The 15725-nt window shown below is 36.9% G+C and overlaps 2 protein-coding genes across 3 annotated transcripts; one reads left to right on the top strand and one right to left on the bottom strand.

The window, feature by feature from the left end:
• Positions 1 to 1704: 1704 nt before the first annotated feature.
• On the bottom strand, positions 1705 to 6665 carry mzt1 (mitotic spindle organizing protein 1). Its single transcript, XM_034924022.2, has 3 exons — positions 6417 to 6665; positions 5503 to 5648; positions 1705 to 3478 (listed from the first exon to the last, which is right to left on the bottom strand). The coding sequence occupies exons 1-3, from the start codon at positions 6460 to 6462 to the stop codon at positions 3455 to 3457; spliced, it is 216 nt and encodes a 71-aa protein (XP_034779913.1). The 5' UTR covers positions 6463 to 6665; the 3' UTR covers positions 1705 to 3454.
• A 135-nt stretch (positions 6666 to 6800) lies between these two features.
• On the top strand, positions 6801 to 14270 carry LOC117405106 (protein aurora borealis-like). 2 transcript variants are annotated; one of them, XM_059030263.1, is made up of 12 exons: positions 6801 to 6920; positions 7455 to 7643; positions 8058 to 8164; positions 8421 to 8466; positions 9351 to 9432; positions 9776 to 9829; positions 9950 to 10006; positions 10533 to 10762; positions 11090 to 11243; positions 11637 to 12223; positions 12760 to 12909; positions 13168 to 14270. In XM_059030263.1, the coding sequence occupies exons 2-12, from the start codon at positions 7485 to 7487 to the stop codon at positions 13186 to 13188; spliced, it is 1647 nt and encodes a 548-aa protein (XP_058886246.1). In that variant the 5' UTR covers positions 6801 to 6920; positions 7455 to 7484; the 3' UTR covers positions 13189 to 14270. The 2 variants fall into 2 exon arrangements, with proteins under 2 accessions (XP_058886246.1, XP_033863793.3); XM_034007902.3 differs by having other exon boundaries at positions 11634 to 12223.
• The last annotated feature ends 1455 nt before the right edge of the window (positions 14271 to 15725 follow it).

The raw sequence follows: 15725 nt of genomic DNA, 5'->3' as shown, positions 1-15725 counted from the left end.
AGTCTGAATAAATGTTTACATTTAAATGTTTGATTTGTTGACTATCAAAATGAAAGACAGGCACACTTCAAAGACCAGAGCAAGAATAAAATAATCATTTTTTTTTTTTTTTTTAAAAGCATTTTACTGGGGTGTGTAAGCTTTCTTTATTATCTACTGTATTTTGCTTGTCAAATTGAAGTGTAGTTTTCAGTCTATTGCAGCCACCAAAGCGGACTGAGTAAAATGGTGTTAATAGTGAGCCGATTCAAAAGAGGCAGATCTTCAGATTGTCTTCCCTTTTTTAATTTGTGTAATCCACACATTTCATCGGTAACACACAGAGCCTGTTTCATACTGTATGTTTATTTTTCAAGAGCACTATATGTGGTATATTTATTTAACATTACCTGTAACTGCATAGTTATCTTAACATGTAACCTAATGAAATCAATCCATAATGCGGCACTCATTTTTCAAGGACTGAGCAACTGAATCCTAACCCAGTTAAAAAATAAATAAATAATTTAACTTAATATACATAACCTTATTAGTTGTACCAGTGAGAACCCAGGACAAAACATCTAAATTGTTTGTATTCCATTGAAGGCTCTCCTGCAGTGCCTAATATTCACCAAGAGGGGGCACTAGATGATGGCAAACATTGTAATTGTAGTGTAAATGTGTCTGCTCATTACCATTTATATTTTTATTCTAAAAATGTATGTTTGTAAGCACACAAGGTATTAATACAATCATGTTGAAGTAGAAACACACAAAAAAAAAACTTGAAAGCTTGAACTGCCTATTAAAATTGCTGAAAACTTTACAGATTCCAAAATATTTTTTGTATATTATTATTTAAATGTATTGTGTCACTTGTTTAGTTTTTTATCGCAAGACAAAAAGGTACTTCATGTATAATTGTCTATTTGTTTTACCACTGTAATATACAGTAGAGTCAATTATACAAACTAATTGGGATCGATAATAGTTTGCATAATCAATTTGTATGGATAATCGAATAGGTATTAATAACAATTACTGTACCTTTAATAATGTATACAATAAAGTTAACACACACAAGTACTTACTGATGATATATAGCTCGTAACATATTCTATTGCATTAAGCATACAAAATTATAAAGCTTTACAAATCATTAAATTAATGCAATTCAGACACCTACAGTTAAGATAATGAAATACTGTAATTAAACGTACCATATACAAAACTTTGAAAATCATCAAAGAATACAATTCAGTACAACTCTGGACACATGACACTTTAGGAATCATTAAACTTCAAAAATTAAGTAAAATGTTTCTATACTTTGATACTTGCTGTTACAGCATTGTAATAACATGCAATTGAAATGAATAAAATAAGTTATTAGTTGCTCAATAACAGACAGGATCTCCAGCCCACATCAAGGTGACTGTGTTAATTTGCTTAACTGCAACAATTTAAAGCACACACTGCTCCACCTAAGGTTTTGGTGGTCTGAATAATGCTGTAACTTCCATATGCCTCAGTCTGCCGTAGCCGTTTCAGCAGCAGAAGCTGTTTGCGTAACACACCACACGTAATTCATCACGTGATTACAGGTACGTTTGGTTGATTAGACAATACGGTTGATCAAAGATTGGATAATTGACTACTGTACCTTTAAAAAAATATATTATATTGCATAGTAAACACTGAAAAGAAAGTTTTCACACAGTATCAGCAGTATGAGTGTCATTTAATTTAACATCATGTAATCAAAGAAACAACAAAATAACATTGTTAAAGTCTACCGGAAGCCATAATAGTAGTACAGTACTTCATCTCAGATTTTGAAATGTCAAATTTTTTTATTTATCAGTTTCTCGTGAAATGTATGGAAAACTACAAAGAGACATGTAATTCAGCATGTTAACGTAACATTATTCAGCAGTTTTCATTCAACTTTATGAAGCAAAATTAGTTAATTCTATAGGGTGATGCAAAACCTTTAGACGTAGCTATACACTGAAAACAACTCTACTGATAACTTGCACCACCTAGTGGAAATCATAAAATATGATTCACTGTCACAACTTGAAATTGTTTTCGGAAGTTTCTGCTGCAAAATCCTTTTCAGGTTGACTCAGTGAAGTCATGACTGTACATGGCGGCCCCCCCAATAACATTAAGGGCAGCAGTGTGGTTAGGGCTCTGGACTTAACCGGAGGGTTGTGGGTTCAATTCCGGGTGGGGACACTGCTGCTGTACCCTTGAGCAAGGTACTTTACCTAGATTGCTCCAGTAAAAAAAAAAAAAAAAACAACTGTATAAATGGGTAATTGTATGTAAAAAATAATGTGATACCTTGTAACAATTGTAAGTCGCCCTGGATAAGGGTGTTTGCTAAGAAATAAATAATAATTATTAAGCATTTTGACTGAGCAGAGCCCCACACAGTCAATCCATAGAAACGTGTCACTATGTTTCGATTACCAATCTCCCCTTTTTATTGTACAATAGTTTTAGCAAGTAAAGGTTATAATGTACGATAGAGCTGACATCAAGGTAGCCCAGTGTTAGGTTCAAAATCACCCAACTGCAGCGTTCATGTATATTTATCTATACCCTGGCCTGAGGAGCATTGCTTTGACAGGTATCACGGACAGAATATTTATCTATATGCTTCAGCCCCCTTGAAACTATCTTGCTGCTCTTCTACCAGTTTGGGACACCCTGCCCTAAGATACGTCTAATTAAGCCCAGGTGTGACCAAATAAGATCAGTGGCAGTACAATGGTAGTCTTACCAGTTATTCTGTTTATAGCTTAAGGTTTCTTATTGTATTAGTTAATTGAATGCATGAACATTGGTGGCTGTAGGAATAAAAAGCAAGCAGGTGGAGATGTTGTGTTGCAGTAACGGTTAGGAATCGACATTTGGAGCACATTGCAGTAAAGAAAGCATGCAAGTGCACAACAGCACCCCACCCAAGTCTGTTATATAGCAATGGAAATGATTCCTTATACAGTTATTATTCTTTAAATATGTAATTTAATTCCATTCAATATATAAATCAATTGCAGAAAGATCAAAACGAAAAGATTTCCAAAATAAAAATAAGTTAGATCCAAATGTAGCCTATATTGTGCATTGACATGGCATCTTATGCAATTAAAGAGAGGTTACAATGTGCTTTCATTTTCAACATTGGGTACATGCCACTTAACAGTAAGGTTGAAATACTGTGACAACATTAACAGTATATTATCAAGAAAATACCTCCGTGGTAGAAAGCATGAATCACATTGTCACATTCATTCAGAAGCACTTTTAGAAATACCTAGATGGTATCTGGTGAAACAGAAATATTTCGTGTAACTCCTTTAGAGATGCACAAAGCTTCCTTTATTCAGGCAGGTTTTTCAGCTTTGTGGATGGAGCCGGTGACATTGTCTGGTTTGTTCATACAAGGTTATCTCTGTCTTCCTTAGCTTGTACTGTTTTCAGATGTCTAGGGATACAATAAACATTCAAATTAATTCAAGTTCCCCAAAAATGAAACTAACCTTTTACTGTTCCATGTGGAACAAATTGACTTTCCTGTTGCCAGGAAACAGAGGCAACACGAGTAAAGAATAATTCAGGCTTTGAAGAACAGAGATTAGCAGTGATGATTTAGTGAAAGTCCCCCCCATTCAGCCTCTCGGCAAACTCCTCTACTCATCAATCAAAGTAGGACGTTACTTGGCATCAAATCTCTGAGGAGCTAATCGTTTTAAATCACATGTATAAAAAGGACAAAGCTCCGCATGAAGCTTGAAGACTGTATGCCATTTTTATTTGTTCTTCAAATTTACAGAAGAAACAGCCAGCACCAGAGTGATTAGCTACTTTGGATCAAGTTTCCTTTTGTATTTCTGTCAATACATAGCTGTCTAGATGGTTCTAATGCATTACTACAGATGTCTATGGCAGGCAATTACTGCAGCGCTAGAGAGCACTCCTTAAACTCAGGTAAAAGCACGGACACACTGCATAAGAAATGACTGCAAACATCATAAAAAGGTAAGGGGTAAAAACATGACAAATAAAAACATGAAAAAGTAAAAGTAACCTCAATAGGAAGTTGAGTTTACTTTTTCATGTTTTTTCTTTCTTCAACATCTTAGGTCTGCTCACATCAAAAAGAAAACACCTGAACAGTGCTGACACTTTTTGTTCAAACAGGCCCAAGTGTAAATACGCAATGAGGCCCAAGGTTCCTAGTAATTGTTACTCATGCATAAATAATGGACACCAGCATCCAGGTCTGTCAACTCCACTTATTTTCAATATCAAAAGTTTCTAAAGCAGACTGAACACTTTGCAATAGATATACAAATCTCCCACTACTGCTTTTAAATGGGTCATTCCAGCTCAAGTGGAGCAAATTGCGTAACTGATGAACCGAATGGCAAGAACATGTCTAGTATTATTATTTTTTTTTATCGAATTGCTCTCCAAGTGAGACATGACCTAGAGAAGAACAATGGTATTGTTTTAATGCAAAAATAATCAATTGCCATAAGTCTATCTGAGGTGGAGCCTGAAGGGTCAGATATTATTATTATTTTATTATTATATGGATCTTCTACTTGCATTATGTACAGTGGCAAGTATCTTGTCCATATAAATTATAACAATACCTGTAAGAGGTATTGGACCTTGCTTTGCTGTTTTCTATCTGGTTCCTGCTATCTGTTTTCTGGTAAATTAAATACCAAACCGCTCTAGTTTGGAGCCGAGGTCAGAACCAGTGTTCAATTGTCACCTTGTGCCTTGTTCCTAACCAGAAGCCTGGTCATTCCAAAGTGTCATCTTGCATTTTGCATTGTTCATTCGTTCATTCATTCACTTTAACATCACTGTGATAACAGAAAGACTTGAAAACACATTTGAATTATTAAAATATCAACCAACTCTGAAAAACATTACTAAAACTCTTTCTGTATATAAACGTCTATTATTATTATTATTATTATAAGGACTTTGACCCGGGTCGAGCAAGACAAAATGCACGATGGGCGATTGTAGGGGACGAAGTAACAGAGCCACGCCTGCGTGAAGATTTCACTTCCGCAAAGGAACATATCTGTTTATAGCCATATTTTTGTTGCTTGAGACACACCATGAACCAGATTGCAGCAAGGATGAAGAAACATTTGCTCTAAACAACATTTGGATCGACGATTCAATCCAGAGAAGCTGAACAGATGAAAGGGTGATCTTGTGAACGTTACTGCTTCCAGGGCATTGCATACGCACTTTGTTTACTTGCTTCTGTCAGCCAGGTCGACCCTGCTTCTTCAGAAAGCAGTGTGAAATCACACAGCCGACCCACATGACACCGAGTCGCAACCCGGGTAGAGTGTGCCAATGTGAAAGGGGCTTTAGACTCAGCAAAAGAGGAAAATTATAGAAATCTCAATATTAGAGCAAACAGCATTTGTAGCTACTGTACCTTACTTAAAGTAAGCAATATTTATTTATTCTCACCTTTAATCCCTCTGAAGCTTTACGGAGCTCCTTTATTACAGAAGAAAGGGCCTCTGGATTGATTCCTTGCTCACAAAGGCGAACACAAATGGAAAGTGACTCCATGTCCAAGCCAGTGTTCAAAAGCCTTGAGATCTCCAGAAGAACTGAAATAAAGAGTAAAGGGTTTAGGGATGCAGAAATGTATAGCATGTAACACAAATCATTCTGCAGCATCATTCGATTTAATGCTTTGCTTACACTTACAAGTTAAAACTATGGAAATGAACTTATGAATAAAGTTGAAATAATGTAATTGCAAAAATGTATCTGCTTGATAGCCTTTGAGGTTTTCTTCGATATAAAATATGCTGAACTAAAGATCATACATTTTGTGAAAAAAGCATAAATAAAAGATCTTTAGAGAGTGTGTTAAATGGTCCATTATCCAGACTGCTTACACCCCCTCCAATGACTTTGATTACTTGATGCGGTACTATATTATTATTTATTACATGTCCCAAACACTGCTTTCTTACTCTTCCACTGCTACACCAAGAAGAAACCTCCCAACGTATTATTGGGCATGATAATACAAATGAAATGTTGCTTTGGCAATCTAGGTTTTAGGAATTGTTCCTCATTTTATTGTATTGGTTTTCAAATTTTAGCACAAGCACCAGAAACCACTGCAATCTGCCCTATGATTTCAGCTGGCAGGAACATTTCATAATTATAAAAAAAAAGTAAATTTTGTAGATATTTTTTCACCCCAAATGCAGTACTCTTAATAGTTACGCTTACGGGAACAGAGGCGCGAAGCAGAAGCCGACAAACATACAGCACAAAAATAAACAATATTTTTTTATTTAAATACAGGAGTGTCAAATGTAATATCTGAAACGAACATAATAATAAAACCGTATGAATCTTACCATCCATAGTCTCTCGAACAGCGTTTATATTTGCAGCATTAGCCATTGTACTGTTTCTGCATTTGATTTGTGTAACCCGGAAGGAATACCTCTTACTTTGGCAAGCTCACTGGATGTAACATTGGTTAGAAACCTTTCGGCTTCACAGCGGTTTTCCTGTTAACTACATGTCCTCGATTTATTTAATTATGATACATAACCTGTATTACTGTGTACTATTCAAAAACAATAATTCAACTTTATCGTGTTTTTTTTTTTTTTTTTTAAATAAAGATCCGTTATTTTAAAAGGCTGCTTGTTTCCAGGGGGCTGAGATTTCTATTCGAAATTAGGGAGCCGTTTGAATTTGGTTGGTGGAGGTGCACTTCCCCTACGGTTTCTATTGGCTTGGAGCGGTATCGCAGATTGCTATTGGTTAAGGACAGGGAAGCGAAGGAAAATTAAAGCGAACGTTCACGTAGAGTGGACAGAGAGAAGAATAAGGTGGAGGAGTTGTAGTATTTGGTAAGTGAAATATGTTATATTTTAATTTCTATTTGTTTAAACAACCAAAAGCCTAATTAAATCACATGGCTTGTTTTCAGTTTGCATAACATGTAGATAGTTGCAATCGTAGTTTTATGTAAAGTTTGTATAGTTTTGAACTAGCGATAAATAATATAATGTTGTTGGTTTCAAACACAAAGAACTATAAACAACACCCGGATCTGTTTTAAATATTTAAAGAGTGTGTTGTATTTGCCGCATAGTTTGCAGATAGCAGGCAACACTTATACCAAAAAAGTGTGTTTGTGTCTTTTTTGTCATCATGTTATTATGTTGGACAGTTATTTAATTTCAAATGCGTTCTTGTCAGGCGTTTAAGTAGCATATTAGTAATAACAGCAGTCTGTAGGTTGATTCATAAAATTATCAAGAAACACTTACTATGCTACCAATACCAGCACCGCCAGGTGCCTGAAAATACAGGGTCTCCAGTATAGTTTGTGTAGCTAACCAGTGATTGTACATGTTGTGTTTTGCCTCCCACGTCCAAAGTTGTCCGATTCCTTGTAAAGGGCGAGTAAAATGGGAGATACACTGGAAGTTGGATTAATGATAACGCCTGAAACTCCTGGGCGTCCCAGAGTTCTCAACCCCTTTGAGAGTCCAAGTGATTATCACAGCTTGCATGAATCAATAGTTGCCAGCCCTTCAGTTTTCAAATCCTCCAGAACTTCATCTGCAGTAAGTATTATTATTATTATTATTATTATTATTATTATTATTATTATTATTATAGTAATTTATTTGGCTGTGCCATGTATTTGGAAGGCATGAATGTATGAATGTCTTGCTAAGTAATTCTTGTAAAATTACTTCAATATGGATTTATAAAGTATAGTTGTGCAGTGGATTACTTTAGTTCACTTCTGTATTGCAGTTTTTATTTTGTGATTTCCTGTTCAGCATCAATATTTATTTTAAAGCAGTCCAATTACTGTTAAGGAAAAAACTGAACCTAGTATTTTGTGGCACATATAAAGTTACTATTTAGTTTTTTTTTTCTATGCTTGTATCAGTTAAATTAAAAGTCACTCATGCAAGTGACGCTGATGAGCACTTGGAGCGGTGAGACGGATACGCTTTTATTTATTTCAGACTCCTGGGAAATTTAAATGGTCAATTGATCAGATTGCTAGTTTGAACCCAGTTGACATTGACCCTGAAGACATTCATCAGCAATCTCTGTATATGAGCCAAGTAAGGTAAGCTTGGAAAATTTTCCAAGAATTTAACACACCCTTAATATGCACGGCTACAATTTATTTTTAAAATGAGACACAAGGGTTATTTGTTGGGGAGGGGTGTTTACCAACTTGTGGTAGCTCTTGGTATTTGCTTCACTTGGTGCTGAAGCATCAGTTTAGTTGTATTAAACTTCTGAAAGTTCTCCCAGTGCTGGGTTTTGCTCATTCTCCATTTGACAGCAACACACCTTTTTGTTGGTTTCATGTTATTTAGGACTGATACAGAAATTGAGGAAAGAAGACAAAAAGCAATTGAAGAGGTATGATTTCTTCCTTTCAGTCTTGTTATTTAGCTTTGAAATATTAAACTGTAGGTTATCCTCCTGAGTCCATAATGTGTACTGGTATTTATAGAATCTTTATTGATGCACCACTAGGACCAGTGAAATATATTTATTGTTATCATTAAAGGAGCCTATTCTAGAACTACCAACAAGGTTACATAATGTAAATGTCCTGGTTCTAGACAGGACCATCATGTTATTTAAGATTGGTTAAAGTAGAATTTAGTAGAAGCCAATTAGTTTTTTTTGTTGTTTTCTCCCCAATTTAATAGTGTCCAATTATTTTTGTTAGCTCAGCTCACCGCTACCACCCCCGAGCTGACTCGGGAGCGGCGAAGACGAGCACACGCTGTCTTCCGAAGCGTGTGCTGTTAGCCGACCACTTTTTTTCACACTGCAGACTCACCATGCAGCCCCCCAGAGCTAAAGCGTCGGAGGACAGCGCAGCTCTGGGCAGCTTACAGGCAAGCCTGCAGGCGCCCGGCCAGACTAGGGGGTCGCTGGTGCGCGGTGAGCCGGGAACACCCTGACCGACCTAACCCTCCCTCCCCCCGGGCGGCGCGCTCTCCCCTGGGAGCTCCCGTCCTCGGTCGGCAAAGGAATAGTCTGGACTCGAACCGACGACGTCCAGACTATAGGGCGCATCCTGTACGCTACGTGAGTGCTTTTACTGGATGCGCCACTCGGGAGCCAGAGCTATGTTTTCTGATTGTGGATTTCTAAAACAAAGCCTATTAATCTGAAGAAAATCTGTGTTCAACCATTATGCTCTGAATTGTCAGTAGATTACCCAGGATCTTGTTAGTGTAAGCAGCACCCAAATAAATGAAATATGATTGTCATGTATTGTGTGTATGTAGTTCTTCACGAAGAATATGATTGTCCCTTCTCCTTGGACTCAACCAGAAGTAAAAATAGCTGCACAGTTCCACTCAACAAGATGTAAGTTAACATACTGCTTGCTAGAAGACTGGGTAAGTGTTATTGGGTGTCAGTATCTGGGAGTGTGAGCACTGTATACTGTACTTGCATGTGTAGTACATGCTGTGGATGTTGGTTATAGTGATTTACAGTATTTCTCAACTTCAATAATAAAATAAATGGGGAGTCTTAACGCCTCTCATTGTCAATGTCTCATTTAATAAGCAGTACCTTCTGGAGGATTTTATTTTTAATAAGGTATCGTAAAGGCCAGTGCTCTCAACAACCTTTATATTTTATCATAAGATCATAATTAATATTATTTGGTGTCGTTTGTTATTGCATTTCTTAAATTTTGTTTTAGGTCCCATTTCTCCCTTGGAACATGCAGTTAATATTCCACCAGGAAAAACAAATGGTTGGTGAAGATGACATTTTCAAAACTGCCATGTAGCTTATTATTATTATTATTATTATTATTATTATTATTATTATTATTATCATCTAATCGTGTGCTTAAATAATGTTTTCCGTGCAGCTACCTGTCAAACACTGCTGTCATTACCAGTGGATTTTGATCTGGAAAAAATACTAGGTAAATATGTGTTGCCTGGTGTAAAACTATCATGAAGTATTTGTATTTCATGCCAGGGCTTCCCAAAAATTTTAGACTTTCATCGTCATCATCAGCTGCTGTCTATATTGGTGTCAGTTTCTACTTTCAGACATTTCCTGACAATGGGTATATAGAGGTGCTTGTATATACTTCTGTCTCAATTTCATTTCTTTCACTTACTGTGAATGTAGGTCATGGTATGTCTCTTCATATTGAATATTCATTCTAAACCACCAATTTGAGATACTCTGAATCAAGATCATGGTGACCTGCTTATGACTTGTGCTTAAACTAATGGAAACTTGATCTAGGAACCATTTGGATAAATTGAATCAAACTGCATGGTTTGAATTATCTATATCATTTACATAAGACAAGTATCCAAGTAAACAACAAATCTAGTGATTTTAAACATGTTTAACCTTCTCAGAGATTGAAAACTCAGTATGTGGCTGGGAGGTGTGCATTTGTAAATCATGTTGTGGACTTTGTCATTTGTGTATAGGTGATTATTACAAGACTGAGGAGGCTGCTGACCAGTCTCATGAGAGCCTGTGTTCATCATCTCTCCGACGGAAGCTCTTCCTGGATGGCATTGGAAGTGAATCAGAGGTTTCCTCCCCACCTACCCCAGAAAGGAGCCCCTGTGTTGCGCCTGTGGGGTCAAATGGGGTGCTGTCTTCATCAGATTTGTCACCGGTCCATTGTAAAACTCCAGTGGAAACACCAAGCTCTGTAAGCACCATTTCTGCTTTATTCTGATTACATTAAGGACACAAGTTGGAAGGAAAAAAAATTGTAAAGCAAACAGTTGCTAACAAAAAAACTGGGTAACTTTCGAACTTAATTTTAGAAATGTAATAAATAAACTGGTGCAAACAAACCTAACACTGGGTTAAATTATTTGTGAGTTTATGTTGACAATTCTGGGTCTAGGTGTATTTTCTTCAAAGTACAGTACCATTCTTCACTGGATGTTTTTGGTGGTTTTCTGTCATTTTAACACGTTCACTCATCTCTTGCTTCTCTGTATCTCACTATCTGGATTTCTTTCTCCCACAGGGACAGTTTTCTTCTAGTCCTATTCAGGGTGGTTCAAGAGCCTGCAGTTTGGGAAGTGTGACGAGCCCTACGTTTCCTGAAAGGATTTTACCTTGTTACAATTCCCCTATTTTGTCTCCCATTTCGCTCCAGAGTGGAAAAACTCCAGGATCAGGTACAGGTTGCACCATGAAATGTATTATTATTATTATTATTATTATTATTATTAAATGCTACCATACTGCTTTATACTATTACACATTAAAATGTTCCACTATAACTGTAAAATAGGTTTGTTTGGATAACCACATTTCAGTCAAGAAACTAACTGTAATACAATACATTTAAATATCACATATGCAGTACTGCAGCCAGAAAAGCATTGCACTCAACATGTTATCGGATAGGAGTGGGAGTCTGTTCCGTTTTATAGGATTGTTAAATCAAAATTCAGAATCGAGGTGTATTGTGCTGGTCGTTTTGAAATCTACAGTTTTAAAACACTCTTGCATTTTAGCTTGTAAGCAGTGGGATTGATGAGAAATAACTCACTTTTGTTTTAAAGCAGAACGGAGGAAACTGAACTTTCTGTCCCCTGATGGCGCCTCTCTGGGCAGCTCTAGCTGTAAGGTTAATTCCTGCACCGGAAGTCCATTTGTAGAGGGCTGCTCTCCCATAAGAAGTTGTTCCCCCATGGGGTCCAGTAAAAGCAGGGCTGTGCTGCACGGCAGAGCTTCACCTATCCAACTGTCTTTTACACTTGAACCAACTGTTGAAGACAAGGAACATTTTCCACCAATGGGCAACTTGGCGTCAATTGACGTGGACACATTCTCCCTGCATTCTGATGCCGTTGCAGTAAAATGTGAATCATTCTTGATTACTGGAGGCAAAAGGGAGTCTGCATCATCAGCCATTATTGATTCAAGGGTACCTTTAGAACAAATAGAAGAATCAAAGGAAAACAGTACTGTGGATATGGCAGACCAAGTAGAAACTGCAGAGGATGATAGCACATGGGCAAAGGGTGATGATAATACAAACATACCACTGACAAGCTCCAGGACTGGAAGTATATCGTATTCCCACTCTCCTATGTGCTTGTCGCTGCTGGTGGAAAGTAGTGCCATTCCTTGTGACAGCAACAGTATGCAGGTACAAATTTGTCTCTTGTTTGCAATACGTAACACATACTGTATGTACAGTTTATTGTAAGACACTACCTCTTGCAAAACTACAAGGTTTATATTGGAAGCTGTATACTACTACATTCAGGAGTTGTACAATATATTTAAGTTACTGTTTCCATTAAAATAACCCTCATTGTGCCAGTTCATTGTAAAGGCAAGCTACTATGTATGATCTTTTTGGATACATAGCATCTTTAAATAGTATTAAAGTGCCATGTAAGCTATTGATGTACCTACACAAACTTTGAGGTCACTGATGCATCAACACTCTTAAGTATGCATCCTGGTTGTTGATTGTCCAGGGGGGTTCTATGAACAGAATCAGAATCCTAATTCGGTGCAGGCTCCATTCCTAAATATTATAGGGTATTGAAGTGACGGTGTGGGGATATAGTTGTGTGTTTTATTTTCATATTAACAATTGCATACAAATCAAAGATTTTTGCTATTCTAATTGAATTGTATTATCGTGCACCAATTCATTATTTTATTTATTTTTAGGTGGACAGTGGCTATAACACACATTCAACTGGTATAAGCAGCATTATAGATGGCATTAGTTCAGAGAACTGTGGAAAAGAATTGCTGGATATCCAAATGCCGGATGAAACCCTAGTATTATGTAGCAAACCTCTGCATTTTAAATCCAAGGTAAATGTCATGACCTAATGAAATGGTTGTCTTAATTTATTTATCTTCATTCTTGAACTACCAAGTGTTTAAGTATTGAGTCCTGAACAACAGTATTATTTTAGAGCAACTGTGTTTTTTTTTTGTCAGATTAGAACTACATTTAATTTTGATCTGGTTGTTCAGTAGTTAAGGTGCTTTCCAGTAATGATAGAAATGTAAACAAATAAACTGTCAGGTTCTTTGCAATTTTAATTATTTTACTTTCTGTTTATGCAGTTACATCATATACACCATTGATGAAGAGGACTGTGGCTCTTGCAACAGCCTTCTGAAATTCCTAGAGAAACAGTAAACCATGCGTTTCAATCAAATTCCAGTGTATGAATGTAGTTTTAACCCTGTAATGCCCAGCATCTTGAAATGAGAAAAGCTACTTTTATTAATTGAATTCCATTTCTTGTACAAAAACACTGTATTGCATATTGAACCATTCTAGCTTGTGAGGGTGGACTTAAAAAATGAGGGGTGGCTAAGTGTTGTATCGCGTGATACAGAAATGGGCATTACAGGGTTACAATTAAAATCTATTTGTCAGGTCCTTGCAGTCATACATTTGACACATTGGTACAGATGTATCAGTTTTTACTGTAAAGTGCAATTGCACCATTTAAAATGAATTGTATCTATGTGTGTGTGTATTATTCAACAGGGGGATTAAAACTGTGACATAACTTTGGTAAACCTTCTGGCCAAAGACTTTTGTGGGGGAAAAGTGGAGACCTTTTGAAAAAGATAATATAATTGTTATGTTTTACTAAAACTTGAATGCTGCATTATGGAATTGTTTTATTTGATTAAACTACATTTTATTTCTTCTTAAAGGAGATTTTTAATACTGTGTTAGTAATTTATATGACACACATAAATAGGATCAGCTCACTTAAACATTAGAACATGTTTTTTAGCTGGTTTTCGAAAGGTAATATTAGGTCATTCTCAAAAAGGTGTTAATAGATAAAACTGCATGTTATTTTAAGGGCTTTTCTGAAACTATTTATACCTCAACAGTCAAGTATTGTACCAGATATCGAAGTGGTCTTGATACTGACAGTATGATTGTTTTTAAAAGGAGCATGATGATGATTCTGATTTAAGGACTTATGTTTAGTGTAGCAACAATTAAGTAATAATGTGTCCCGTCTGTGTTTGATTAGTTATTTTATAATCACCTGTCAACAACCTTTATGCTGTTATTTTTAGTTTCATAACTATCATTTTAAGATGAATTCTATTTTATAACATTAATGTAATGTGCAGCGATTGGAATTTGGGGCGGGGCGTATATTTATCACAATAAAGTTATTTTTTTATTATTATTATCTTACTGAGTTAAGTCTATTAATTTAGCACCTGGGAGGCAGATTTGCACAAAGGGTGTACGAAGCAACACGGTGCCTCTGTCTTTGATCACCTTCATAGGTAACAATATAGTTGTTATTCCTATTAATGAAAAGGAAATATATCTGCATCGACAGAACGCTTACAGCAGTGTTAGATAAAGGAGGGTTTACTAATGATTTGAAAATCAATTATAACAAATCTAGCATTATAGCTGAACGTCTGCATCCTGGTACAGTTGCTGTACATGACCTTGTCTGATTGCAGCTAGACCATCGGAGTGAGTTTGAACTTGAACACCTGAAGTATTATATTTTGATCTATGGTGTGTTTATAAGTATAAAATGCAAGCAAAGAACCAAAATCTATTTAACTGAAAGTGAAGCAGTTGTTTATCACTTACTCGTACACAACATAATTCTCCCAGCGACAGCACCTATTTTCTGGAATTGCTGATTGTGGCAAAGTGCCCCGCCCCTGTGTGCATTTGTGTGTTCTGTGTTGTGTATATGCGTGCGTATGTTAATGTTGGTGTATAGTCATTGGTACACGGGATATAAACGGGTCTGTGTTTCACATGTATTTAAAAAGTGTATATTTGTATTTAGGCACGGGATTGCACATCACGCACGTGCATTTAAAATATAATATGTGAACACGGGGTTTCACGTAATTAATTCACGTGCTGGGATTCAAGTGAATAATTAATTAGTAATTGAATCCCAGCACAACAGTATATATAGATGCACATTTTCACTCAGTGGTGGTTGGGTGTTCGAGAGTGGAGAACGGGTGAGAGAGAAGGAGAACGTAAAGATAGTAAATATAATAGTTGTTTGTACTCACCGTGTTTGTTTGTCTCCGTGCACCGTTTGTTAAGGTTTAGTCCGTTTTGTATGTCTGTTTATTTTGGCGCAAGTGCCGTGTCCCGTGTTTTTGTCTGTTCAAACCTTTTATTTTCTGTGCTGTTTTATTAAATGCTGAGCGAAACCATTCGCTCAGCTCCACCAAAACCCCAAGTCTCTGTTTATTTACTCCCTGCTTCTGGTCTGACGCCACCCACTCTGGCCGTCTTTGTGACACGTGGTGTCATCGTGGGATAGCCGCGCCTCCAAGCGTCAGACCAGGAGGGGTCTGGAAAAAAAAAAAAAAAAAAAAAAAAAGGTCAATGGCAGAAGACGCCATCAAACTGCGGGGCTGGTTCCTAGAAAATGCTGGGCTGGAGGCCCAGTCTCTGCCCATAATCGTCCGGGCCCTGTGGATGATGGACAGTGAGAGATGGGAGTCCTATCAGGAGGAACACACCCCAAACACCTTGGAGGAAGGTGTGGAGTTTCTCCTCAGCTACCTGGAGGCAACGATAAAAGGAACAGCAGCCCAGGTAGCAGGCCCACCAGCAGAGGGTGAATGCCTGCTGTCCCCATCTCCACCAGCAG

The sequence above is a fragment of the Acipenser ruthenus genome, chromosome 9 (genome assembly GCF_902713425.1).
Source record: "Acipenser ruthenus chromosome 9, fAciRut3.2 maternal haplotype, whole genome shotgun sequence".
Taxonomy (NCBI): Eukaryota; Metazoa; Chordata; class Actinopteri; order Acipenseriformes; family Acipenseridae; genus Acipenser; species Acipenser ruthenus.
This window is presented reverse-complemented; position numbering and strand designations above follow the sequence as displayed.

Bases quoted from the DNA above. Each gene is read 5' to 3' on its own strand.
- mzt1 (XM_034924022.2), bottom strand. From the start codon at position 6,462: ATGGCTAATGCTGCAAATATAAACGCTGTTCGAGAGACTATGGATG. The intron at 5,649-6,416 runs GTAAGATTCATA...TCTTTATTTCAG, and splicing joins TGTTCGAGAGACTATGGATG to TTCTTCTGGAGATCTCAAGG. The intron at 3,479-5,502 runs GTGAGAATAAAT...TTGTATCCCTAG, and splicing joins AAGCTTCAGAGGGATTAAAG to ACATCTGAAAACAGTACAAG.
- LOC117405106 (XM_034007902.3), top strand. From the start codon at position 7,485: ATGGGAGATACACTGGAAGTTGGATTAATGATAACGCCTGAAACTCCT. The intron at 8,165-8,420 runs GTAAGCTTGGAA...CATGTTATTTAG, and splicing joins CTGTATATGAGCCAAGTAAG to GACTGATACAGAAATTGAGG. The intron at 9,830-9,949 runs GTTGGTGAAGAT...TTTTCCGTGCAG, and splicing joins TCCACCAGGAAAAACAAATG to CTACCTGTCAAACACTGCTG.